The sequence below is a fragment of the Balaenoptera borealis genome (assembly GCF_965194805.1).
Source record: "Balaenoptera borealis genome assembly, chromosome: 12".
NCBI classification, from domain to species: domain Eukaryota; kingdom Metazoa; phylum Chordata; class Mammalia; order Artiodactyla; family Balaenopteridae; genus Balaenoptera; species Balaenoptera borealis.
In genome coordinates, this window is record NC_138869.1 from 101,091,648 (window position 1) to 101,119,417 (window position 27,770).

Sequence of the window (27,770 nt, forward strand, 5' to 3'; positions counted from 1 at the left end):
TTCCTTTTACTGTCCTAAATTTACCTACCTTCCCCTCTGCTCCCCTCTCACCCCTGCCATGTTCAGACAAACTAGCGATCTGTGAAAAAGTCAAAGTTCGCAATTCTGTCTTCTTTCATCATGTATTTCTCTCACCTTGTGTCTTTCTAGACAGAAGAATTCTCATCTTTTTAGCTCTCCTTGTATCACAGTTCCCAGTCCCTGTCATAATTTTGGTGGACTTACTCTTTCTGTTCAATCTCCATTGTTCCCCTGGGGAATGACCAAAATCTATGCCCCCAGGACCTCCAGTTTGAGCCCTATAGAACATTTAGGAAGAGAGGACTTGTGTTTGGTTTGGTTTAGTTATTATTCTTTCCCCATCTCAAGAAACATGGGTAGATGTAGCTTACCAAGTGAGGTTGGTGACGTCCTTCTCTAGAAAATTTTAAAGTTGAGTACACAATATTTCATTGAGGAAAATTTGTACAATACGCTAGCTATTCAATGAACTACAAAGACTGTAAGCCCTACAACTAAGACCCTAAAGCAGAGCTAGATTAAGAAGGAGGCACTTATGTGCTTAGAAGACCCTAAAGCAGAGCTAGATTAAGAAGGAGGCACTTATGTGCTTAGGGCACCAGCAGAAATCACAACCATACAGCTTTGACGAGCTTATCCAAAATTTCATAATCAGATCAAAGGGAAAAACCATTTTGTGTTTTGTAGTTTATTACTGCTTTTATTTGGGCTACATAAGGGAGGGAGCCCCATAATACCTTAGTGGTTGGAGACTTGGCCTAAAAGCCAAAGGCAGGCGGAGAAGGAGCTGGAAACAGGTTCGCCTTTGTGACACACTTGGTCTCTTCTGCCTCCCTTTGGCTCTAGTCTTCACAGAACATATATCTGAGTGGGAATTGTGAGTACAGTGGTTCTGCTTCCATGGGTTCTGCTTCCGGTTTCTCTTCCATGGGTTCCCCCCCTCCCCGCCAACCGTGTTCCAGTTTCCCTGGCATCCTCTTCCTCCGGTTCCACAGACCAACCCTATTACACTATTTTACATAAGGGACTTGATCATCTGTGGATTTCAGTATTCGTGGAGGATCCTAGAACCCACGCCCAGCGGATACTAAGGGGCGACTGTATTTGGCTTCTGTTCTCAGCAGAGCTTATGTGATGAAATTAGGCACAGGTGGCCTTTGCTACCTCTAGCACATGTCACCACCCCCTCAGCTTTCCTCTAGATGCCGCCCCCAAGCCCCCCATCTCATGGTGGCCTCTCCTTCACTTCAGGGCCCCCCAAACATTTTTCAGATCCATTAGTCATATTAAATTAGTATCGGTTCTTGATAAATTAAAGGTCCTCTCCCTCCCAGGGTAATATACCAATAGGGGTCAAAGTCTTAGCTAAAGAAGGAGTGTCTAGCTGTGGAATTCTAATTATAAGCCGGTGGAGTAGATAACCCGCCAGGGCAGGCTATTCCACTGCTTCTAAGCTCCCATTTTATGGACCTGCATTGTCCAAAACAGTAGTCACTAGCTGAATGGGATGATTAACATTTAATTAATTAAAAGTAAATAACATAAAAAATTTGGTTCCTTAGTCACACTGACCACATTTCAAGTGCTGAAGAGCCTCATGTGTCTCCCAGCTAATGTACTGGCCAGCACAGATACTAAACATTTCCATTACCACAGAAAGTTCCATCACAGTGCAAGTTCAGATAATTACTTTCTTGGCCTATGCAGAGGTGGTCCACCCTTACCCCAGCGCAGGGTTTCTCAGTGTGGGCACTACTGACGTTTTGGACTGCATCCTTCTTTGTTGTGGGGGATTGTCTTGTGCATTGTAGGATGTTTGGAAGCATATCTGACATCCATCCCCTATGTGCTGGTAACACCTCCCATCCAGCTGTGATCATCAGAAATGTCTCTAGGGACCTCCCTGGCGGTCCAGTGGTTTAGAAATGTCTCTAGGGACCTCCCTGGCGGTCCAGTGGTTAAGACTCCACGCTTCCACTGCAGAGGGCATGGGCTCGATCTCTGGTTGCAGAACTAAGATCCCACATGCCACGTAGCGTGGCCCAAAAAAGAAAAAAATGTCTCTAGACATTACCAAACGTCCCCCACAGGACAAAACTGCTCCCAGTTGAGAACCACTGCAGTAAAGCTGGCTGACACTTTGGGGGTCATAGAGGACATGTGTAAGCACACTTGTGAGCAAGATAGGCTCAGGGAGTTGTGAGCGCTTAGAGCACAGGGACACTGCAGGGGGCAAGCCATGCACATTTCACATGCTCTTGAAACATTACAGATGAGAAGAATTTCAGAGTGACATTTATAGCCCAGAAAGATATTCTTCCCCTGGTCTTGAGAATTCCCTTGATGCTAAATTGTCATGTATGTCAAAGCTCTACAGAACTGCAGGGAGGGCTGTAAATCAAAGGAAGGCAGAGAAAAGGCCCAGGGGGCAGATTGTGGGGTGAGTAAACTTATCCCAGCACGGGTGAACGGGGTTGCCTCCACTTCACTCTGAGATTTCCAGCCTGATGTGCTAAGCCCCCTGTTCCCAAAGTGGCCATTCGTGCACTAAATGGCCATAACTGCCTCATCAGCAGCTTGTCAGCTGTAAATTCTAATCCCAGGCCGGGTCTCTCTTCCCAGGACCAAAGTCATGAAGATGTTTGCCCTTGCACAGGTCTTTGACGTGTGCTAGGCCACATTTGTATATTTGTCTGAGGGCCCTCTCAAGAGCTTAGCGCTTCCCTCTGACCCAGGCGAGGCTTTATGTGCTGTGCATTCCTCCTGACCATGACGTCATGCTTGTACCTCGCCATTGGAGATTGAATCCAAAGACCGGAGGACTTAAAAGCCTTAAACAAGCAAATGTTTTCCATTATTTAAGATGTTAAGGAAGCCAAATTCTGAAATATTTATGGCCACAGCGTCCTTTGTGGGTCGTCAGTGACTTCTTCCCTTTCAGGAGGCATCTTATGGAGAAGGAGGCCTGGCCTTCTCCCCCTGGGGCCACTAACTCATGGCAAAGCTGAGTCAACCGTTCCATGGGAAGACTGGTGAAAAGTTCATTCGCCACACACTTCTAGCTGCAATGAATGAAACCAAACTCAGGAGAAGTCCAAGTTTACCATAGAAGGCAAAGCAGAGACCAGGGACCGCCCTGTTGCCTGCATACATGCATTTTAGATTTAGCTCAAGTTGTTTTTTCTGTTTTCAGGGACGATGTCAATCATCTCATAAGCAAATGAAAACAATGATTCAACAATTCTGTAAACATTGAGAGAAAAAAGAAACCGCCCCACAAAATACTTTGTGTACTTCAGACTAGGGTGGGGATGAGTTACACGGTGCCTTCGGTGTCACCTCTGCTCTTTCCTTTTATTCAGGGCCTGTCAGAACCAAGTGGCTCCCTCTGGAAGTTCTGCCCAATGCTCCGGCACCATAGCAAGCCGTCCAGTGTGATCTGAGCCCTCTTAAGAGGGTCTAAGTTATTCTTTACAGGTAAGACTTAAAAGCCCATTCTTTTATTCAGTGTTTCTTGGTGGGGATGCTTTTAACATTTGGGGTGGAATGACTCTTTGCTATGCGAGTGTCTCTGGCTTATCGCAGGGCATTTAGCACCCCCAACTTCTGGGCACAAAATGCTAGTGGTGTCTACCTTCCGTCATTGTCACAACCAACCATCCCCTAACGCTCATTTCCCAATAGCACTTGGTGGGCAGCACTGCCCCACTGAGCACGTTGCCAGTGTGCTGCTGTAGAATCTAGAATGTTTGCACTACCCATGGAGCATTTAGGTAGCCAACGTACCCGTTATTTATTTCGCCAGCTGATTCTGCAGACCTCAGAACTGAGATCCACTTTGCCCGATCTACAGAGGGGTTTTGGCCATTGCATTTCTTCCCCTAGAGTGAGATAGTATGGGGTAGGGGTGGGGGAGACAGGAGAAGAGAATGACCAGCTGCTCAGTTATTCCATGCCTGCTCCCTGTTGATCTCCTAAGGTTGTAAATACACTCTAGGAGAACTCCCCTGGGTGTGGAGCAAGAGGCCTTAAGTTGGGAGGAAACATGAGGAAAACATGGAGATTGAAGTTGAAGAGGAGGTCCTTCATGGAAAAAGGCTGGGAAGATTGTAGGTTGTCTCTTTCGTGAAAAGAAGTTGAGGCTCAGAGATGCTAAGTGACTTGCTAAAGCTTAGACAGCTAGTTAGTGTCCTGGAACTACGGTGACCATGCCATACCAGGACAGTCCCCACTAGTACCTGCTGTCCCAGCAGAATTATCAGCAGTAATCTCTCTCAACCTCACAGGAGTCACAATTTGGATAATAAATTTTATGATCACCCTACCTAAAACCTAAGTCTCTCTAACCATCAATTCATCACTTTTCCCACTATACAACCCTTCCTCTTTCTCTTTTTTTGTGGTTCTCAAAACTTTTCCTCCTAGTTGAGTCCATTTCTCATGTTTTCTTAACTTCGTCATCCTCAAAGTTTGGGTGGCTATAAATGACAACTCCAAGTCCAGATTGCCTGAACTATGGGGCCGTTGGTTCTTAAGTGGACGAGGAAGCAAGACACCCCAGAAACAGGATCACTTGGGCCGCAGGCAAGTCCTCAGCCTTGACCAAGCCTTAGAAAGCCACCCAAGTGCCCCACATCCTCAGTGCCCAAGGCTGGAGGTGGGTGGGGGACGAGGAATCTGGTGAACATCTGTGATTTTATTTTTAATGAATCCAAGATGAATTGAAAAGAAATGCAGTGTGAGACACCACCCATTAGGCTATGAAAGTCCAGTATGCCCAGATGATTCAAGTATGGTGTTCATATTCTTTGGTAATACTTTGAAATCCTTTGTGAACAATAAAAGTTAACTATAAGCAAGAAAGTGCTTCTCATAACAAAATAAAATCCCTTTTCCTTGTCTGTCCCATGGGGTGAAAAATACCAGTGTCGTTAATGGGTATATCAGTACCACCCTCAAGAATTTCTTTGTGTCGTAAACACACAATGCAATTTTGGTAGAGTCCCCCAGCAAGCTATAATCATGAGCTGGGAGGAGGCTGGTTCTGTGGCTGTGCTTGGTTTCTTTATTGCTGTTAATTTGCAACAGAACTAAATACCTGTGTAACGAGACCTTCTGATACCAACGCTCAGTGGACTTGGGAAAAACTGGTTAAAATGAAAATTGGTTCCATATAGAGTTGGGAGAGTAAAATGGCTTCTTTTTACCGTAAGGAATTTTGCTATTCTGATTTTTTTTAACACCTTTATTTGAGTATAATTGCTTTCCAATGGTGTGTTAATTTCTGCTTTATAACAAAGTGAATCAGCTATACATATACATATATCCCCATATCTCCTCCCTCTTGCGTCTCCCTCCCCACCTCCCTATCCCACCCCTCTAGGTGGTCACAAGGCACCGAGCTGATCTCCCTGTGCTATGCAGCTGCTTCCCACTAGCTATCTATTTTACATTTGGTAGTGTATATAAGTCCATGCCACTCTCTCACTTGGTCCCGGCTTCCCCTTCCCCCTCCCTGTGTCCTCAAGTCCATTCTCTACGTCTGCATCTTTAGTCCTGTCCTGCCCCTAAGTCCTTCAGAACCATTTTTTTTTTAGATTCCATATATATGTGTTAGCATACGGTATTTATTTTTCTCTTTCTGACTTACTTCACTCTGTATGACAGACTCTAGGTCCATCCACCTCACTATAAATAACTCAATTTCGTTTCTTTTTATGGCTGAGTAATATTCCATTGTATATATGTGCCACATCTTTTTTATGCATTCATCTGTTGATGGACACTTAGGTTGCTTCCATGTCCTAGCTGTTGTAAATAGAGCTGCAATGAACATTGTGATACATGACTCTTTTTGAATTATGGTTTTCTCAGGGTATATGCCCAGTAGTGGGATTGCTGGGTCATATGGTATTTCTATTTTCAGGTTTTTAAGGAACCTCCATACTGTTCTCCATAGTGGCTGTATCAATTTACATTCCCACCAACAGTGCAAGAGGGTTCCCTTTTCTCCACACCCTCTCCAGCATTTATTGTTTGTAGATTTTCTGATGATGCCCATTCTAACTGGTGTGAGGTGGTACCTCATTGTAGTTTTGATTTGCATTTCTCTAATAATTAGTGATGTTGAGCAGCTTTTCATGTGCTTCGTGGCCATCTGTATGTCTTCCTTGGAGAAATGTCTATTTAGGTCTTCTGCCCATTTTTGGATTGGGGTGTTTGTTTCTTTAATATTGAGCTGAATGAGCTGTTTATATATTTTGGAGATTAATCCCTTGTCCGTTGATTCGTTTGCAAATATTTTCTCCCATTCTGAGGGTTGTCTTTTCGTCTTGTTTATGGTTTCCTTTGCTGTGCAAAAGCTTTTAAGTTTCATTAGGACCCATTTGTTTATTTTTGTTTTTGTTTCCATTTCTCTAGGAGGTGGGTCAAAAAGGATCTTGCTGTGATTTATGTCATAGAGTGTCTGCCTATGTTTTCCTCTAAGAGTTTTATAGTATCTGGCCTTACATTTAGGTCTTTAATCCATTTTGAGTTTATTTTTCTGTATGGTGTTAGGAAGTGTTCTAATTTCATTCTTTTACATGTAGCTGTCCTGTTTTCCCAGCACCACTTATTGAAGAGTCTGTCTTTTCCCCATTGTATATTCTTGCCTCCTTTATCAAAGATAAGGTGACCATATGTGTGTGGGTTTATCTCTGGGCTTTCTATCCTGTTCCATTGATCTATATTTCTGTTTTTGTGCCAGTACCATACTGTCTTGATTACTGCAGCTTTGTAGTATAGTCCAAAGTCAGGGAGCCTGATTCCTCCAGCTCCGTTTTTCTTTCTCAAGATTGCTTTGTCTGTTAGGGGTCTTTTGTGTTTCCATAAAAATTGTGAAAATTTTTGTTCTAGTTCTGTGAAAAATGCCACTGGTAGTTTGATAGGGATTGCACTGAATCTGTAGATTGCTTTGGGTAGTATAGTCATTTTCACAATGTTGATTCTTCCAATCCAAGAACATGGTATATCTCTCCATCTGTTTGTATCATCTTTAATTTCTTTCATCAGTGTCTTATAGTTTTCTGCATACAGGTCTTTTGTCTCCTTAGATAGGTTTATTCCTAGGTATTTTATTCTTTTTGTTGCAATGGTAAATGGGATTGTTTCCTTAATTTCTCTTTCAGATTTTCCATCATTAGTGTATAGGAATGCAAGAGACTTCTGTGCATTAATTTTGTATCCTGCTACTTTACCAAATTCATTGATTAGCTCTAGTAGTTTTCTGGTAGCATCTTTAGGATTCTCTATGTATAGTATCATGTCATCTGCAAACAGTGACAGTTTTACTTCTTCTTTTCTGATTTGGATTCCTTTTATTTCTTTTTTGTCTCTGATTGCTGTGGCTAAAACTTCCAAAACTATGTTGAATAATAGTGGTGGGAGTGGACAACCTTGTCTTATTCCTGATCTTAGAGGAAATGGTTTCAGTTTTTCACCATTGAGAACGATGTTGGCTGTGGGTTTGTCATATATGGCCTTTATTATGTTGAGTTAAGTTCCCTCTGTGCCTACTTTCTGGAGGGTTTTTAATCATAAATGGGTGTTGAATTTTGTCAAAAGCTTTTTCTGCATCTATTGAGATGATCATATGGTTTTTCTCCTTCAATTTGTTAATATGGTTTATCACATTGATTGATTTGCATATATGGAAAAATCCTTACATTCCTGGGATAAACCCCACTTGATCATGGTGTATGATCCTTTTAATGTGCTGTTGGATTCTGTTTGCTAGTATTTTGTTGAGGATTTTTGCATCTATGTTCATCAGTGATACTGGTCTGTAGTTTTCTTTCTTTGAGACATCTTTGTCTGGTTTTGGTATCAGGGTGATGGTGGCCTCGTAGAATGAGTTTGGGAGTGTTCCCTCCCTCTGCTATATTTTGGAAGAGTTTGAGAAGGATGGGTGTTAGCTCTTCTCTAAATGTTTGATAGAATTCTCCTGTGAAGCCATCTGGTCCTGGGCTTTTGTTTGTTGGAAGATTTTTAATCACAGTCTCAATTTCAATGCTTGTGATTGGTCTGTTTATATTTTCTATTTCTTCCTGGTTCAGTCTCGGAAGGTTGTGCTGTTCTGTTTAATTAAGAGGCCGTTGTACAGACAAGTCTGCCTTCTAATGAGCTCTCTTCCTGACCACCTGGGAAATATCTATTCACCAACTTCATTTATTCCGTGGTGAACAGCACAGGCTCTGGTGCTATTTGACTCTGTCCTATGGCTAGGGAGGCTGTGTGATCTTAGGCAAGATCTTACTTAACCTTCCTTGGCCTCAGTTCCCCCAACGGTAAAACAAGGATACTAATGCCCACCTTATAGATCCTAATCATGTTGCTGTGAAGAGGGAAGACAATAATGCATGTGAAGTGCTCAGTGTAGGGCCTGGTTCATATAGCTGCCATTATGGTTATTTAATCAAATGCTTCTGAGATCAGTAATATAACAAGTGTTGCACCAGGTTGTGAGGCTTCAAAAATGAATAAGATATGGGGCTTCCCTGGTGGCGCCGTGGTTAAGGTTCTGCCTGCCAATGCAGGGGACACGGGTTCGAGCCCTGGTCCGGGAGGATCCCACGTGCTGCGGAGCAACTAAGCCTGTGCACCACAACTACTGAGCCTGCGCTCTAGAGCCCGCATGCCTAGAGCCCATGATCCGCAGCAAGAGAAGCCACCGCAATGAGAAGCCCACGCACTGCAGCAGAGAGTAGCCCCCTCTCGCCGCAACTAGAGACAGCCTGCTCACAGCAATGAAGACCCAACGCAGCCAATAAATTAATTAATTAATTTTTTTATTTAAAAATAAATAAACTTTTAAAAAAAGAATAAGATAAAGATTCTGACTTGAAGTCCTTACATTCTAAGGGGCCATGGCAACCATACGTGCAAATACTTACGTGGGGCTCTGAGGCGGCAATGGGAAAGAGAGCCTATTGACGTTGTGTTGAGTTTTGAAGCATGGATAAAAATTCTCCGGGCAGAGAAGGTGAAAGGGCTTTCCAGGATTGTTCAGGATAAGTAACCATGTACCTGGATGAGTGGAAAAAGATGGTACGACTTTTGTTTTGGTTCCAGACCAATTTTTTACAGAATAGATTATGACTCATTTAAACAGGTAAAACAAAGCCTTCTGTTTGTACATTTTATTCTCTTTTCCCCCAGCAAAGCAAGCAGAGCTGGGGACACTGTGACGTCAGGAGGCTTGTTAGGTAAATAGAGCACATTTCCCTGAGGTCGGAGCCGTCCGCTCTTCTCTCACTGGGGTCTTGGCCCAGACCTGCCCAGAACATTGCCTGCAGTAGAGTGACCCATGGTGGAGCCCGCCCTCCAAAGTACTCTCCAAATTCCCTCTGACCTGCATGGAAAGATGTTTGAATAAAACGTTTCACTGTAAACCTTCAAACTCAACGTTTCTAGGAGACTCCTTTGGGAATGTCCATGGCGTTGGGCTTCCTGCCATCTACCATTGACACCTCACAAAAAGTGGCCCTGGCAGAGACAGATCACAGAACTGAGGAGGACAGGTGAGTTCGTCCACAGACCCTTGAATGCTTCAGCTGGCGGGGGCCCAGATTTCCAGAGATATGGACATGGCGTTTCAGGTCAAATGAAAGTGGTCGTTTCAGAACTCTCCCCAGGAAAAACTGGTAAGGAGTGAGGAAGTGGGACCATGGAAAGGCACACTGCCAAGAGCAGGAAAGGAAAGGCACACTGCCAAGAGCGAAGTTGGATAGAAGGTGACTTGGATCAAACCCACAGGGGAGCTTGGAGCTGGTCCAGGCCACGTGACAAGGCTGTCTTGAAGGGACAACACAGGAGCTGGGGTTTTTATACCTCCCATTCCATCGGTCATTGGTTCAGTGCTGCTCCCAGGGGACTTCACTTCCTGGGCACTGCCTGTGCACACAGGCTAATAGATTCCTACAGCCTCACAACAATCCACTGTGGCTGTAGGAAGAAGACCATACAGGCAGGACCCGGTGCAAAATGAAAATGTGGGAGCCCTTTTTTAAAAAGCAGGGAAAAGGTGCCAAATAAAAGGTACTAAAATAAAAGCTTTTTCCTTTCTTCCAGAGTCTCTCTCTTGGCTGTCATCGTTTCTTTTGTTGTTGTTGTTTTTTTTAAATGCCACTATTGAATGCCACTCTAAGTGAAGGAAAATTTAAATTTTAAATCATTAGCATAAATTTTACCCCTTTCATTTCAATATTGTGCGATGCCTGTTTTACATGCAAATATAAGAGCATTTAACGAGTATGCTAATCACCAAAATTACACAATTTGCATATTTCATTCTTACCGTAACAGTGGAAAAGCTGTGCAAAACCAACTCATCTGCTTTTATTTCATTTCTTGATGCATGCACGTTTTAGTAACAGTCTCTACCTTCAGCTTACTGATGGGTAAAGAAGGACTGAAAGGAAAGGGACTATGGGTGGCCTGACCTTTCCCTTTCCTTCTCTGTCATCATTTTTAGCATCAGTCAAGTCGTTCGCTACTGCAGGAAAGTAGTGTGAGGAAGAAAGAACATGAGAGGGCTCTTTGCTCATCCATGTTTCTTAGAAACCACTGCCTTCTTTCTGGGTTAGAAGCAAGTCTTGGTTCAGATGGAAAGTGCGGCCTCTTGGGGCTGTCAGCATCCCTCCCGCTCCCCAGCTAACTCAGTTGGAGACAAAACACACTTTCCTTGTACTCGCCTTGAGTCTCTGTGAACTCCCACACATTGAGGGTCCACTGGAATTCGGTGCTCATGGGAGCGTCTGTGAGAGTGGGGCAGCAAGAAGGGACAGACACACGGACTGTGTGTATCTCCTCTGTTCGTGTGCATGCTCTGTTGCCCCATCAGAATTCACTTACAAAATGCAAGTTCAAAGGAAAAACATTTAAGAATTTCAAAATGACAGTAGAGCATCAAACTCAGCGTAGGGTCCTTCTGAACATGAAGTCCCGGTGACCACACGGGTCACACACCCCCATGACGCTGGCCCTGCAGGCAGGAAGGCCACATGTGTGAAAATGGTCCAGGGATCCCAGGGGATGTGGACGGAGTCCTGAGAAAGAAACCAAACCGGTGGGCCAGCCCTGCCCACGGGGAGTTTGTGCAGAAGGAGTCTGGGGCACACAAAGAGATTTGTTTCTGGAGCTATAGCCCCAGAACACAAGCCGTGCCAGGAAAGAGGCGACAGCAAGAGACAGGGGACCAAGCAGAGGGAGAAAAGCCAGGGAGCTGGTTAACGAGCACTAACCTGAAAGAACCGGGGAAGATCCACGAAAGGCAGCCGAGGATCATGGAAGCAAGGTGCTGGCAAAGGATTGTCATAACACAACCGCCATTTGGACCTGGTCCCAAACCTGGTGCCCTCCCCGGCACCCCCTAAGCCTGTGAGCTCCGCTCCGCGAGCCTGGGCGTGGCTCCTTAGAGGGGCAAACCCCGTTGGACGGCCGGGCTTCCCGGTTCCTTCTTCTTGTTCTACCCTCTTGGTAAAAATAGAAGCAATTGCTAGGAGTGAGACGGCCTCCTTCCTCCCCTGCAGAGAACAACACTTCTGCTTTGCCAAAGCTCTAGGAACGCTTTCCCCGATTGTTTCATGGTGGAAACAAGCAGGAAACTGGCTACGCTGAACACGTGATACGGAAAGAGGTTAGTGGTGACCCTCCAGCTTGCAGGACCCCGGGTCGCACGGTCCATCTGTGAGACTTTGCAATCCAGCAGCAGAACCCTGTGACTTGGGAGGTGTTTAGCCACCTGGAGGCCTCCTTCCATCACCCGTGACTCAGTCTTCTGCGTTAGCTTAGAGCAAGGTTTCTCGACCTCGGCTCTGTTAACGTTTTGAGCCAGTGAATTCTCCATAATGGGAGGCTGGCCTCTGCACTGGACGATGTGTGGCAGCACCCCTGGCCTCCGCCCGCTAGATGCCACAGCGCCCCCCGGTTATGACGATCAAAAACGTCTCCAGACTTGGCCCCCTGTTCCCTGGGGGACACCATTGCCCTTGGTGAGAATCAGTGACTGAGGGCATGTGGGGTTTTTACCCTATGCTCTTAGCTAGGTGTATTATTCCACTTTTATATTAGCCTGTGTCTGCTTGTCTGAAAGCATCTCTTTGTCACATTTTCTTCCTTGTGGCACCATATCCTCCACTCCTGGCTATGTTAGTAAGGCTTTAGTGGGTAGTCAAGCCACTTGGTGTTAAACCTCCGTGCTCTGTGTCCATCCAGAAAAAGTTGAGCCTTTGAAGATTGCTGTAAAATATATACACCCTGAGGCCTACAAAGATTTTCATTAGCTCACCATCCCTTTTCTATCTCTCCTGGGGTCCTGGGTACTAAAATCTAGCAAGAGCTCAGCCTAGTCCTGTGTCTTATTGCATTGAATCCTCAAGGAAAAGAAAAATCAGTCCCATAAAATGGCATACCCATGTTTACAGGTGGGGAAATGAGGCTGGAAAGTAATAAACAACTTGCCCAAGACCATCTAGGTAGTAAGTTGAACTTGGGTGTTTTGGCTGCTAATTGGAGACCCTTTTACTTCTAGTGATGCTTCTCAACTTTAGTGCCTGTAAGAATCACCCAGGGGAGTTTGTGAACAGTGCAGCTTCCCAGGCCTCCCCACAGAGACTCAGTAGGTAGGTCTAGAGCAGGCCCCAAGAATCCGGATGTTAAACCAGTGACTCCACAGATTCTGATGCAGGTGGTCTGTGCATCTCACCTGAGAAACACTGAACTCCATCCTGCTCCGTTAGGCCATGATTTCTGGTGAGCTGCTGGGGAGAGGAGAAGAAGAAAGAGGGACATACAGGAGAAGGGTTGGGAGCGATTAAAAGTATCTGGGTCCCCTTCCACATCCCCACAGGCTTGGCCAGGTGACTGCCTGACAATTCTGTGTCCAAAACCCCAGTCCCCACTGGATGCCCCTTGACTCCGCCCGCTTCTCTGCAACCAAGGAGCATTTGAACGGCAGGCGGTTTCCCCCAGCTCAGGCCTCAGGTGCCAGGGCCCAGGCCACAGTCAGTCTACCTGCCAGTAATCCACAAAGCACTTTCATCAGTTTAGCTGAGTTATGGGAATTAGCCCAGTAATATTGCATCTGTTTGTCCACGGATACTTTCAGAGATCCTTGGCCTTCCCAGGAGACTTTTCCTGGAATCTTTGCCTGCCCTGGCTTGATCATGAAAAACCTGGATCAGCCCGGAAGTTGGATGTCTGCTCATTTGAGCTTTCAAATAGTCTGGTAAAGGAAGGGGTCCAAGACATCTTGGTATGATGTGTTTCCAGCAAAAAATATTAGCACAACATAATAAGAATAATATTTGGAGGGCTCAGTTCCCATTAGAATTTGGCAAATAAAGTCAGAAGATCTCCTAAGTTCAGATCTAGTTTAAGGGAAAATAATGGCCGATGCAGGTTTGAGTTTCAGAATTGGGTTTCTTCCAGCTCCCTCGAGAGACCAAAGAGAAAACCTACAGAGAAACACAAAACGCTGCTCATTGTACCTGCTACTTGTTTGCAAGCAGTTGTGTGTCTGCCCTAAAAACCCCACTGGGTTCACCACACTTTGAAATCAGTCTCCATGATGTAACACACCCGACTATTCGCCCACACTTCGTGCAGGGTTCAGTGTCTCTGCATCATGACGGCAGTGGCTGCATTTCTCTGTCTGAACTGTGGCTGCCGGTGGCTTGGCCTTTATTCTGTGAGCTGCAGCTTCAGGAAAGAGCCAGTCCTCTTCTGTGGCACTGATCTAGCACAGCTATTGTCTTTAATTGTTCTTCTGTGGGCCCGCCTTTTCCAGAAAGCTAAGCTGGAAGCTTAGCCTCCAATCCTATGGACTGTTCAGAAGACAGGTTGTCAGCTCACCAAGCTGGAACCTGGGGGGACCGAGGTTCAGAGAAGACAGGCCTACCACTTGTGGGGTTTACACATCTCCTCTGTCCCTGGGAGGAGGGCTGCTGGGACCTGTGTCATCGTGTGTGTTGTAATTGCAGAGCTGGCCTCACATGTAGACTGCGGGTAACCCAAGGTGTACGTTCCAAGAGGTCTTCCCATGCAGGAGATTCTTCTCTTTGATGGAGGAGGAAAGCTGTGCAGTGTTCCATGAGCACAATCTGTGCCTTGAACCAATGAAGGGCCTATACGAGCTGACATCCCTGAGGACAGGCTTGCTCCCCTTCTCTGATGGGGGGGGGTCACAGTCAAGACTTGAGCAGACCCCCTCATAACTGGAAAGATGGTCTCTGCTGTGGGAGTGATGTTTCATCAGAGCCACCCTCCTCCTCTCAGATGAAGCAGCTGAGATGATGGGTTACCACCTTCGAGGCTTGCCAGATACCTTGGCACCTAGAAGGGGCTGCCTTGGACCATATTCTGGTTGCTAGAAGGGAGTTTCTTGACAGAATACACAGTCAGTCTGTCTTTTTAAGTCATGAGAGTGGGCAGGCCAGGTGAGAAAATTTGGGAAAGCAGCACAAATCCATATTTCCTATTAGAAACACAAAGTCCATCAAATGTGATGGTTGTGAGCTTCACCCGTCCGAGTGAAGGGGGTATTCGTGCTTCTCTGTGGGACCTGGAGGGTGGCCATTTGCTGGGGCAGGAGGTGGCAGAGAAATTAGCAGCGGTTGTCACGCCCATCGGGGCATCTGGTTGGTCCTTAGATGAGTGGGTGTCTGGTTGTCATTTCCTTGGAATGACGGAGACCAATGGGCCTTCCCACTTGTGTCTCAAGCCATGGAGGCTGGAGCTTCCACTCGGGCAGGCTAGTCCGTGGGGCCTGGGTTGACGGATTCAGCAAAATATAAATACAGGCCACTGGTTAAGTCTGAATTTCAGATAAACGGCAAATAAGTTTTAATATAGTTTTTAGCGTATCACTTTAGTATGCAAAGTATTTGTTGTTTATCTGGAATTCACATTTAACTAGGACGCCTGTTTCCTATCTGTCAGCACCACCTTGGGCAGTCCCAAGTAAGCTCGGAAGTTGTTTCTTCAGACTTTATCATCGATAATGAAGATGAGGAATCCTCATTTTCGAGGAAAAGAGCAATTTAAGGTTACTTACCTTAGTGTGGGTTTTGAGTCACTGTTTTCTCTCTCTCTCAGACATGGTAAAATTTTAAGCACAGTTTCTATCGTGGAATATGAGGAATAGGAGATTTTGTCCCCAGGGAAGGAATTTCCAGTCTCATTCCTACAACGCTTCATGGAGCTGTGGGTTCCTCTCATTTATGCACTCTGCTCTTCTCACTTAGCAATCTTTCCATACAGAAAGACCTTATTCATTCCTTTCTACAGCATCATAGTACTCCAATTGTATGGATTTGTATAATTTATTTAACCAATTCTATATTAATAGAAATGTAGATTGTTTCTGATATTTTGCTCTTCCCAACAATGCTTTACCAAGTGACGTTCTACTGTGTCTTTTTTGCACCTGTGTGATTATATGTATATACTTTTTTTTTCTGCACCCATACAATAAATTATCTGTAACATAAATTCCCACAAATGCTTTTGCTGGGTCCACAGGTGTATGCATGTGTACTCCTGATGGATTCAGACAAGTCACCTGTCATAGATATTGCACTGACCACACCTCCTCCAAGGGTGTGGCATTGCCTGTTGTGACTAGTTCCTGAGGCTTTCTTGGGATGAGGAAGAGCCTAGAGAGGATGGGTAGTTATTTAATTAGAACATTGTGTTCCCCAACGCACTGTTCCCAGCAGTTACCGTTGAAATTCTTATTTCAACTCAAGAAGGGAGTATTTTTATTTTTTAAATTATGGCTAAATAAATTAGGACTCTTTTGGCTGCAAGTAATAAAATACAGTTCAACTCAGCTCGGTGGGGAATAGGATAGTGAGAAAGGAAGGGAGGTGGTCATCGTAAGGACAAGCATATAGCTCATGGTACCAGAGGCAGAAATGCAGCCGTGCGCCCAAGTTTGCACTGGGAGAGGGTCTGCGTGAGCGACTCAGTGTGTGTGTGAAGGACTTTGACTCTGAACTTGGGTCAGGCACCCACCCCAGGTCCAGGCAGCTGTGAACACTAAAGCATCATGTTGTCCAAACTGAAATCTGGAACCTACTACCCTGAGCGAGCGGAGAGACTGGGCAGATACTCCAAATGGCATCAGCTGCAACCACAAATAAAGTGATTTATCTTAGTCACTTCAATAGTATAACAAAAAGGATTACAAAAATAGAGCAGACATGAAATGAATTCTGAGTGCCCAATGAATCTCTCATGTAAATCACCCCAGTCATTTCTGAGGTTATCATATGGCAGAAATGAGTCAGGTATGAAGTGGACAAATTCTCACCTCTGCTACTGTTTCTATTCAGCACACAGTTTCCTAATAACTGGGTCATCAGAGAAGCTTTTTAGAGTAAAAAAAAAAATCTTTTAACATTTTTTAAAACAAAAGTTTCTCTTTCATGAGCTTCCAAAAAACAAAACAAAACAAAACAAAAAACCCCATAGATTTCAGGGCTGGCCTGTAGAGCATATTTCAAAGTGATGTGTGATGTCACTTTAGGAAAGTGAGCTGTTTCTTTTTTCAACCTAAAGACAAAATGGCCAGGGAGAAAGCAGCCAAGTCTCTGACTAATCTTATTGAGGGTTCAATTTTCTAAGTATGACCTTATGCTAGCAACAGCTCCTAAGTAACAAGAAAACAAGCCAAGCTAGGAAGTCTCGCTTCTGCAAGACAAGAGACTCCAAGACAGCAAAGTCTGAAGGTTAATTCTAGTTACATAACAGGAATGAGTCCTCAATGCTATCAGAGATTACAGACAGCTAAACGGTCACCGGCTCTCTCCTTACAGTTTTGAAGCACATAGGCTCTCATGGACTTCATCCACCCCACACCTTCCCTTCACTCTCCCTTCCTTCCTTATTTCCTTTTGTTTTCCCTTTTATTTTCCATTCTATGCTGTATTAGTCAGAGTTCTCCATAGAAACAGAAGCAATAACCTGAAGACATGTATATATGATTTACTATAAGGAAGTGGCTCATGTAATTAGAGAGATGGGCAGGTCCTAATATCTGCAGGGTGGATAGGCAAGCTGGAGGCCCAGAAGAGCCAGTGATCTAGTTCCAGTACAAGTATGATGGCCTGTGAATGAGGAAAACTGACGGTGGAGTCTGAAGCAGGTCCAAAAGCTGACAGGCCCAGGAAGAGCCAGTGTCTTGAGTCAAAAAACAGAAAAACACCAATGTCCCAGTTCAAAGACATTCAGGCAGGAGGAATTCTCTCAGACTCAGGGAGAGTCAGTCTTTTTGCTCTATTTAGGCCTTCAAGTGATTGGATAGGGCCCACCACATTAGGGAGGGCAATCTGCTTTACTCAGTCTACTTACTTAAATCATTTAAATTATAATACTTAAATGTTAATCTCATCCAAAAACATTCTCACAGGAACACCCAGAATAGTGTTTGACCAAATATCTGGGCATCCTGTGGCCCAGCCAAGGTGACACATAAAATTAAACATCACAGTTGCCTTTCTATTCTCTTGTGCACAGGCCACTGCTACATGCTCCTAAGACAGGGATCTTGTATGTCATCTTTTCTGTGTCCCATTTCTCCACTTGTTTTTATGGTAAAGTTTCTAGAAAGGGAAATCTAGACTCACTGTCTGAAATGTCTCACCTCTCACTATTCATCCCAATGGCATTTGTCATCTGTCCCCAACTCTCCATTGAAATTGATTTTCTTAAGAACGTCCATAATCCAATTGTCGAATTCTTTCCTCTTGCTTTCTGTAACAGCATAGCATCCTGAATTTCCTCCTACCTCTCCAGCCCCTTCCCCTCTGTGGCATTCCCTGGGGGCCCACTGTCTTCCTTTCCTACTTTATAAGCTCCGTCCACTAGTGTCATACTTTCCCTGGCTTTAACTACCAGCTATAAGCGCAGACTCAAAATCTGTGTCTTCAACATTAACCTCACTCTGAATCCCAGACTTGTGTGTCACTGCTCACGGGTTCTCTCTCCATATGACATTCCCCACATGAAACTGGAACTTAACATGTCATTAAATTCATCATTTTCTCACAGATTTAATTCTTAATTGCCTCTTTTTCATAATGATACTATCATCCACCCAATCTCCTAAGCTTCTACCTCAGAGACATTTATAACAGACACTCCCTCTCCCTTGCCTTCTAATTCCAACCAGTTACTATGCTCTATCCATTCTACTTGCTTAATACCCACCTCCTCACCTCTCCATTGTCTCTGTCATGGGGTTAAACCGGACCCTCCTCATTTCTCATCTAGACCCTAGCAGAGCTTTGTAATGGATTTCTCTCCACCACCCTTCCAGACGCCTTTTCAATTCATCCACTAGATTCAGTGTGATTTTTGTGACAAGGAAATGTGATCACGTTACTTCTCAGTTAAAACTCTTCAAAGTCTTCCCCACTGTTTTGAGGATGAAGTGTGGAGACAATTCAACAGTCCAGGAGAGAAGCAATGAGCTAAGACAGTGGCAACTGAGATGGAGAGATGGGGGGAAAGGGAGGGGTATGGAGGTCCTAAGGAGCTAGAAAGGACAAGATCCCATTACTGATTAGATGTGGGGAGTGGGAATAACAGAAGCGCTAAGGAAAACTCTCCAATTCTGACTTGGAAAATTGAGTGATCATGGCCTCGTTCTCTGAGCCTGGGAATCAAGACCTTCCTTTCCTCAGCAGCAAGTTGAGTTACCTGGGTGGGGCACCACGTCTGGGGAAACAAGGCCTCAGGAAACCTGTCAGTCTGGGCAGAGATGAGTCAGAACCTAGAAAAGAAGAAGAAATAAAGATTAATACCAGATGGGAGAAGGAGGCAGTTGAAAGTCCCTATAAATAGTCAGCATCTAAGAACTCGACAGGAGTGGAAGGTGCAGCAAACAGTGCCTGAAACAGAGGCTTCTTCTGCCAGGAGGTTCCTAAAAGTTTGCTGGCAAAGACCAGGAAAAGAACCACGGCCGTGCGCTCAGCAAGACATTACCTAAGTGCAAAGGGGTTTAAAGGACTTAGAACTCTGACTGCCATTCTCATTTATTTCATGAGCACTGCCATTCCCTTTTTCTTGGTCAGGGTTTTGGCTGTAGTTTGGAATATATTGCTGTTTGCAGAAAATTTTTAAACATGAATTATCTAGTTGCTCTGCCTCCGGGGTGCACATTTAGATGTGCACATGGATGAACTAATAGACAGCTCTTTTCACCTCACTCTCTTTACTGAGTCTTACCAATTTAAAACAAAAGAAAGGCTTATTTTATAGATCTCTGAACCATACCTGAGCATTTCCAATTCACTTAAAAGCCAATCCCCTCAGGGATCACTCTTAAAGAACCAAGGTCATTGGAAAATCTATACACCAATGATATTTAAACTGGTTAAATTGAGCCAAATCACCCAAGTTGACTGTTTAGTCAAATTCAAGTATGTCCAGTGCATTAAGGTATTAAATCCTCAACAAATTCTTCTTTGGCGTGGCCAGATGAGATAAGTACTATTTATTTATTGTTTTTACACAAATGGAAAATATATACATACCATAATTAAGAAGAAGTTTTCACAGGTAACCTGGTTAGAATTCTGAATGGGAATCAAGGGAAGGCTGATCTTTCTGCCAAAGAGCAGCAAAAATATCTGACTTTCTGCTCTGCAAGCAGGTGGCTGATGGACTGTTTTATGAAGGGTTTGATTAACTCTGTCTTTCTGTCTTAGTTACCTACCAAAATAAACTGCACGAATCCCAACATGATAGAAGGACTCTATCATCAGCTGGCCGGCATCTCAGTAGGGCTCCACAGCCTAGGGAAATGAAATTACTAAGGAGGACAAGTCAATAAGTATGCAGTTTCAAGAGGCCTCTGTTTCAGGCATTGTCAGTGGCCGGACAGTAACATCCAGTGTGCTCTGCTCGCTGCATTAGTCCTGGGCCCAGAGTTGTCCTCAGAGCCATAAGGGGGACCCAGCTGGTTTCTGCCCCTGGGCCCTGCTCCTCCTCCTCTTGGTGTCCTCCTCTACAGAACATTACCTGGTCCCCTGATGAGGGTCTTTCTGACACCTTTACCCATAAATCTGACCCAGGGCAAGCCCCATTCCCTTAGGACACTACCCAGGTGGTGAAAGGGGGACCAGATAAATACACTCAATTTATGATGTTCACTACTGATAAATGCTTAGCTTCTGTGCCTTTTAATTAAATAGCACTGCATTTTCACCATCACCTTCAAGGCCTTATCTCAAAGGCGCAGCAGGGTGGAAACATCACACAGTGTGACAGGGTCAGAGACAGAGAGAAAGAGAGATACTGTCTTTGGTTAATAATACCTTTCGTTGTATCCCACCGATTATATATCCAAGCAATAACCTAAATAAGACACAGAATTGAGGACACATTTTTGTCTGAGTCCTTCATCTTACACATGAGGAAACTGGGGCTTAGAAATGGCTGAGTTGCCCAAAGCCACACACTTGGGACTAGAGCCCAGGTCTCCTGATTTCAGGCCACTGGTCTTCCTGCCATGAACATCCTACCGCATTGCCAGTTGCGTATGGCCAGATGGAAGATGAAGGTTGCAGAACCTGGCTTATCTTAGTAGCAACCCAGGCCTCTTCCCATCAAGGACTTAAACATAAGGATCAGATACCAGACTAGGGAAACACCCAGTGAGAAATGGGGAAAATGTAGACTCAGTGGTCCACTGGCCTCAGTGTGGGAAATAAAATAGGTTGCCAGGAAACCAGGAACTTAGACTGTCCTGAGGGAGCCATGAGAGCTGCCTTTCTCAACTCTGAATATCCCGTCCCACAGAAATAACCATCCTTCACACAGAAGCCCTGCCACTTTTACCCATGCCTAGGCCAAGAGCTCTGCCACTTTTACCCATGCCTGCCCCTCTTCTGGATTCCACTCCACCCTCCCCTTCCTTTAGAAAGAAGTTCTTTTTCTTTCCTACCACCGAGAGTTCTCACCGAGCTCCAGGGAAAGAGTCTACTTCATCATATGTTCTCATTCAACAAACTTTTATTAAGCACCTACTGTGTACCAGATACTGAGCTGGGTCCTGGGGAAACAAAGATGGAACAGACACAGTTATTCTTCTCAAGAGCTCATCATCTGAAGGTCCTATTTGTGTACAAGTGCTTGCTTGCACATGGGTCTAATAGCTCCATGTGGACAGCAGGCATATTTCTAAACCCCAAATCCCAACATCTGGTCCAAAAAAAGATTGCTTTTCTAATTTACGACTGTTCTATATGAAGGTCTTTAAAAGGCTTAAAAATTAAATTGCTTTCATAAGTTCTTTAACAAATTTCCTTTACTGAAAAGAAATAAATTTTATTAAATCAGGCTTTTTTTGAGAAAAATCTGTGCTATGTGTTCATCAAACCCATATGTGTTAACTTGTAAAACCTTGTAATCATAGGCTATTGCAGTTGGAAAGGATCTGAGATATCACCTAAGCCAGTAGATTTGAATTTTTTAATTTTATTTTTTAAACCATGAAACACTTTTTAAGCCAAATATTACCAAAAGTTCCCAGACATAAAACAGTTAAAACTGGACCTGCTTTGGTCAAAGGAGAGATGGAGAGCTCAGAGCCCTCTCTCCTAAACTCCCTCTCCCATCCCACCACCTCTGTTCCCACAGATTTTGGAACTGCACTCCACAAAAAGTACTATCCAACTACCCCTCATGTCCCAAATGAGGACACTGAGATCCAAAGAGAGTATGACCTCATTTTAATGAATTACATCTGCACCAACCCTGTTTTCCAACAAGGTCACATTCTGAGATTCTGGGCTTGAGGACTTCAACATATGAACTGGGGAGTCGGGGCAGGGGTGAGGGGACACAATTCAGTCCATAGCACTGCCTCCTGCCTCGTCTGGATGAAGATCTTTGTCAAGCCAAGGAAGTCCCTGATACCAGGTCCTTAAGGGAGAGACGTGAGCATACTTGACCATTGCTGGGAAGAAGTCAGGGGAGAGAGCGGGTGCATAGAGAGATGTCCCTGGGAAGATAAGAGAGGATGGCCCCGAGGCCAGGTAGAGGGATTAGCTTAAGTAGGAGGGGAGACACTTCCTGTATTATCACAAGGAGGTGGGAAGGAGAAAGGGATGAGTTTGGATGCAAAATGATATACAAATATGGAGGAGGGAAGTCAAGGGAGTTGCTTCAAATGGCCCCGCTTTCTTCGTGAAGCAGGAGAGCCTGCCTATTGAGGCTGACGGTGGAGTTTGGGGTTGGGGCTCAGTAGATGGACAGGAAATAGAACCAGAGACTTGAGGAGGGTGGAGAAGGTTTGAAATAGCCCTGTGTATAGTGGACGATAGCAAGCTTTGTCTTGAGTAGGCACCCAATACATCCTTACAGAAGAGGGTCTGTTATCGCTGTATCAGAAAAATGGAAGAATGAGAGGTGAGCTGACCAGGGGAACAGAGAAGGGCTGCGTGACCGTAACAAGGGTCCAGATGGTGTTGGTGACCAAAGTTTATAGTGGCACCATCTGCAGGGTGTGAGGTTTTTCCAGCAATGCTCAACAGCTGGGAGACTGATGTAGAGAAAGTAAACAGTTGAGTTGATCCAGAGCTGGGCTTTGCCCAGGAGGGTACATTAAAAGGACAGAGGGGCAAGGAGGCTGAGGATGTTAGCAAGAGGAGGGTGAAGTGAGGAAGCTCAGGGGCCCAGGTAGGTAGAGAAGGAAGTGGGCAGTGAGCAGGCTGTGCCTGTTTCTGCAGACGAGCCTTACACATGCCCCTTGCTTGCTGTTGACCAGAGCACACGGTCATTGCTGCCTCCCAGAGGGACAGATGCTGCCAGATGTGGCATGCTAGTGAGCTGCGGCCAATGGGCTCCTCAGCTGATCTTCCTCCTCTAAGGTGGTCCTGACTGGCCCAAGCTGGGTAATTCAGCAATTTGTACCTAGCCACAAGGGTCAGAGCACGCTCTGGGGACACACATATCCCTATGAAAGGATGAGATCGACACCAGCTGCATATCTGGTGTGTCGGTTCAACCCTACATCAGTTTGCTAATCTCTGTGTTATTTTTAATGCTACATGAGCCAACCCTGTTTATTTGGATCTTATGACTGTGAATCTTCCAAGGCCACAGATCTTCTCTTAATATACATCTACTGACATTATTAGCAGTCAACTCAGAACTCCAAGTTACTAGAATCACTTTAGTATCTTCCAGTACGAAATAACTGGGGGGGAGGGGGGAAAGAAACTTTTTAGTGGCATACTAAAAATGCTCCTAGTACAGAATGATTAAAACTAAAAACCAGTACCAAACTTTGTCAGGAGCAATGGAAACTCTCATACCCTGCTGCTAAGACTATAAATTGGTGCAACCACTTTAGAAATTTTGGTATTTTCCATTAAAATTGAAGATATGCATATCCATCATCCAACAGTTCCATTCCTAGGTATATGAACAACAGAAATAGATAAAGATCTGCATAGCATGAATTGTTCATAATGGTCTAATACCGGAGACAACTCAGTTGTCCATCAGCATTAAAATGGAAGGATATCCATACAATAGAACACTATACAGCAATGAAATTGGCAAGCTACAGCTATAGGCAACAGCGTTGATGAATTTCACTAACATAATGTCAAGTGGAAGAAGCCAACATAAATACATACTGTATGATCTGTCTATTCAGAGTTCAAAAACAGGGAAGAGTGACTAATACATAGGAATGCAGACTTCAGTGGGTAAAGTATAAAGAAAAGCAAGGAGGGATTACCATCATAGTCAGGATAGCTGCCTCTAGACAGGCTTACCGCTAACATCTGTGGGGCTTAAATGGAGAACTGCATACCATAGCCCTTAGTATTTAAAAGTTGTAAATTAAACTAATAAGCTATTAAATAACAGCTGTTCTAACCTCCTACCTTGACAAATGTATCTTCATTGCAACCTGCAAGACCAGGTTGGACCTGAGAATTCTTGGATGGCTTAAAGCTTCTTGCTGGAACGCGTGACACAAGAAGAGCCAGCCCCCAGACCCTCGGGCCATCCGCCTTCTCCTCCCACCCCTGCTCCATCCCATACCTCAAGGACCTTGTGCTCAAGTATGTGTACTGCCTAACTTTCATCCACAGCATCCTACAAATATCTGCCCCTGGGCCACCCGTCAGGAAGGTGGAACTGAGGAAGAGCCCCGAGAAGACCTGGGAGTGGGCCTGGAATCATCTGGACAGGGAATTCCAATGCCCCCGTGCTTGCTGCCTTGTCTGGAAAGGGAGACATGAGTTCCAAGTGGACATGGCCTCTTGGCCTCACAGACGCCCCTGTCCCATTGGAAAGGGGCACGGCTGGAGGAGAGCTGAAGCCCCAAAGCACAGGCCCAGCAGAGAGCCCCTGTGTGCGGCTTAGGGCAGTACCACTTCTTTTTTTTTTTTTTTAATAAATGTATTTATTTTTTTATTTTTGGCTGTGTTGGGTCTTCGTTGCTACACACGGGCTTTCTCTAGTTGAGGTGAGCAGGGGCTACTCTTCTTTGCGGTGCGCGGGCTTCTCATTGTGGTGGCTTCTCTTGTTGCGGAGCACGGGCTCTAGGTGCATGGACTTCAGTAGTTGTGGCACACAGGCTTCAGTAGTTGTGACTCGCAGGCTCTAGAGCACCGGCTCAGTAGTTGTGGCGCACGGGCTTAGTTGCTCCGCAGCATGTGGGATCTTCCCGGACCAGGGCTCGAGCTCGAACCCGTGTCCCCTGCATTGGCAGGCATATTCTTTTTTTTTTTTTTCACACACACACACACACACACACACACACACACACTGTATTTTATTTTTACAAGAGATCAATAAACTGACACCAAGCATTGTAAATGGATGACCACAACAAAAGCAACAGTGATTGCAATTACCAAACATGAAACACACTCATACTATGTCATAATATTGACATTCAGTCCAGTAATCCTCCACTGTAACAGCTCCTTTACTTTGCAGTGAAAATTGATTTGTATATTTTTTGCCTTTGAGTCCTTGTGGGATTTTTTTTTATTATTCAAACAGAAAGTCACAAAAATTATACTCATCCTCATCAGTTCACTCAGTCCCATGTAATTAATTTTTTTTTTCATCTTGATCTTTTGTTAGCACTTTTATGAATTCATCAGTTTTCCATTAGAGTTCTGAAGGGCAGTACCACTTTTAAAGGAAAAAGAGGGTTGTATTAGGAAAGGCACTGGAGAACTTCTGGGGTCCCGGCAGTATTCTATATCTTGACCTGGGGGGGGTTTACATTTACAATAATTTATTAAGCTCTACATTTGTTTTATACAGCTTTCTGTACGTGTGTTATATTTCACAATAAAGAATTAATGAAATCTCTATATGTTCTATTGCTGGTGCTGCAGTTTATGGGATCCCCACAGACAAATCAGCTCAGAGTGTTTGCATTTAAGGTCAGACACCTTGGGCCATTAAAATGCCTCAAGGTGTGAAGACCTAAGGGGGAAATGGACAGATGCTGGAGACACAATAACTCTCACTGCTGGTCCTCTCCACTGTCCAGACCGAGATCCTTGAGTGACACGGACAGATTCAGGCAGAACGATGAGTCCTGGGCCCGTGTCCTCCTGCCTAACCACTGCAAGTGCCTCCGAGGGAAATTCCTTTTCCTCCCTCTTAAACAAGATTACAGATACTGTGTTTATCAAACCGAAATTATAGAAGGCTGTTCCTATCCTAGCAGAAGTGAAAGAAGACCAACTCCCAATTATCCTCTGTTTGGAAAGCAGTGCTAGGAAGACTTCTCTCCATCAAGGCAGCTGGATGGGTTCATTACACAGTTTGCCGAGCTTCTACTATGTCCTAGACGCAACCCTTATTTTTCAGCTCCACATTTTAAAACATTCATTTAGCTTTTATTTTTTCATTCTTGATAGGAAAAACATTTTCCTTTTACAAAGATTCAGATTTCTGATTCTCAAAAATGTTTCCAAGTGCCCCACATGGTTTAAGTATCAGGGTTTCTCTAAGAATATATATTTCAACTACGGTCCATAAAGATACACACACACCTCCCCCCAAAACTGAACCTTATGGCTGAGAGATGATGAAGGGGAAGTGAAAAACTGGCCAGTACTAACCAACCAAAAGCCCAGGCAATTTTTTTTTCCCAAAAAATCTAATTTCTGGGCTTTGCATCTAAGCTGTTTAAAGGCCACGTTGCCAAAGTACAAGTTTTCCTCATTTTGGGGAAACAAGAAAAGCATATGGCTCCAGGGACCTTCACAAACTGCTGCTGAGAAGTGGAGCCGGGCATATTTGGTGGCTTCAAGATTATCAAAGTAGCAACATATTAGATTAGTTTAAAAGAGGATGATGAGGCAGTGAGGTAGAAAAACAAGTTAAATCAATAACAGGACTAAAGTTGTAGATTACAGACAATGAAAGATCACTCATTTCTACCATTTTGCCCCAGTAAGAAACAAACACCTGACAAACATCTACCCATCACTTAAGACTCCACCCAAAGTTTACCTTCTCCCTCCTTCGTGCCTTCACCAGACCCACTTAGTATTCTACCAGAGTTGCTGTAACGTTTTACAGGACTGTACTGTTTGGTTTGCCTTCCTAGACTGTGGGCTCCTTGAGGACGGGACCATACTTTATGCATCTTCAAAGTTCCAGCTAATGCATAGTATGAGCTCCATAAATGTTATCCTCAACTGCATGAACAACTGATGGATTCCATTAATATAGATTTGGCTTTTCCAGCTGCTATGATGCCACCCTTAAGTGATGAAAAGCATCTCAGCCTCTGCCAGAGTTTACCCACTGTTTTTTTTGTTGTTTTTGTTTTGTTTTGTCTGCGTTGCGTCTTCATTGCTGCGCGTGGGCTTTCTCCAGTTGCGGCGAGCGGAGGCTGCTCTGCAGTGCGCAGGCTTCTCATTGCGGTGGCTTCTCTTGTTGCGGAGCATAGGCTCTAGGCACGTGGGCTTCAGTAGTTGTGGCACGCGAGCTCAGTAGTTATGGCGCATGGGCTTAGTTGCTCCGCGGCATGTGGGATCTCCCTGGACCAGGGTTCAAACTCGTGTCCCCTGCATTGGCAGGTGGATTCTTAACCACTGCACCACCAGGGAAGTCCCTACCCACTGTTTTTAACTTCTCTTTTCAGGCTCAGGAAGCTGTGAATTCCTTAATGTCATACACTGGCCTGAGAACATCGTGTATTCTTTAAGCAGAGTTATGAGAACGAAGAACCTGGTCAGCCGACTACAACACTGGAATTGTCCTTTTCAAGACCCAGAGCTCCAACATTCCTTGGCTTAACAGACAGAAGCACCTGGGAAAATGTGGGCAAGGGTGAGTAGCGATGAAAAAACCAGGCATTTCGTGTGCGTCTCTTTCGTCCAACTCAACTGGGACAAATTCCTTTGAAACAGTAACACAAATGGCATTTCTTTCCCACCCAGGACTGCCACTAACACTTGAAATTGAAAGGTTGATTTTAGGCCACCAGATTTTGCTCTGTTACATGGGTATCTTTTTACACGGGCATGCTGATGCCCACAGGAAATCCTCTTCCATTCAGAAATCTCAGGGGAAGCAGTCTTGTGGGAAAGAGGTAGAATATTCCACCTAGTGTAACTAGTGCCCAAGTCTGGAGGTTACAGTTCTGAACCTCCAGAAACTGATCACCTAGGTTACCGATTAGCCAGTTCTCTGGTGCCTCCTTTCTC

General features: G+C 44.7%; 1 protein-coding gene across 2 annotated transcripts in view; it reads left to right on the forward strand.

Moving 5' to 3' along the window:
* Positions 1-27,770, forward strand: part of NEDD9 (neural precursor cell expressed, developmentally down-regulated 9) — a 291,241-nt gene that overhangs the window by 149,264 nt on the left and 114,207 nt on the right. The window contains exons 6-7 of one of the 2 annotated variants that reach the window (XM_082344493.1): positions 3,384-3,498; positions 27,206-27,393. In XM_082344493.1, coding sequence (XP_082200619.1) covers positions 27,382-27,393 — 12 coding nt within the window. In that variant the 5' untranslated portion in view covers positions 3,384-3,498; positions 27,206-27,381. The remainder of the gene's footprint in view (positions 1-3,383; positions 3,499-27,205; positions 27,394-27,770) is intronic. The other variant, XM_082344495.1, reaches the window with a different exon arrangement.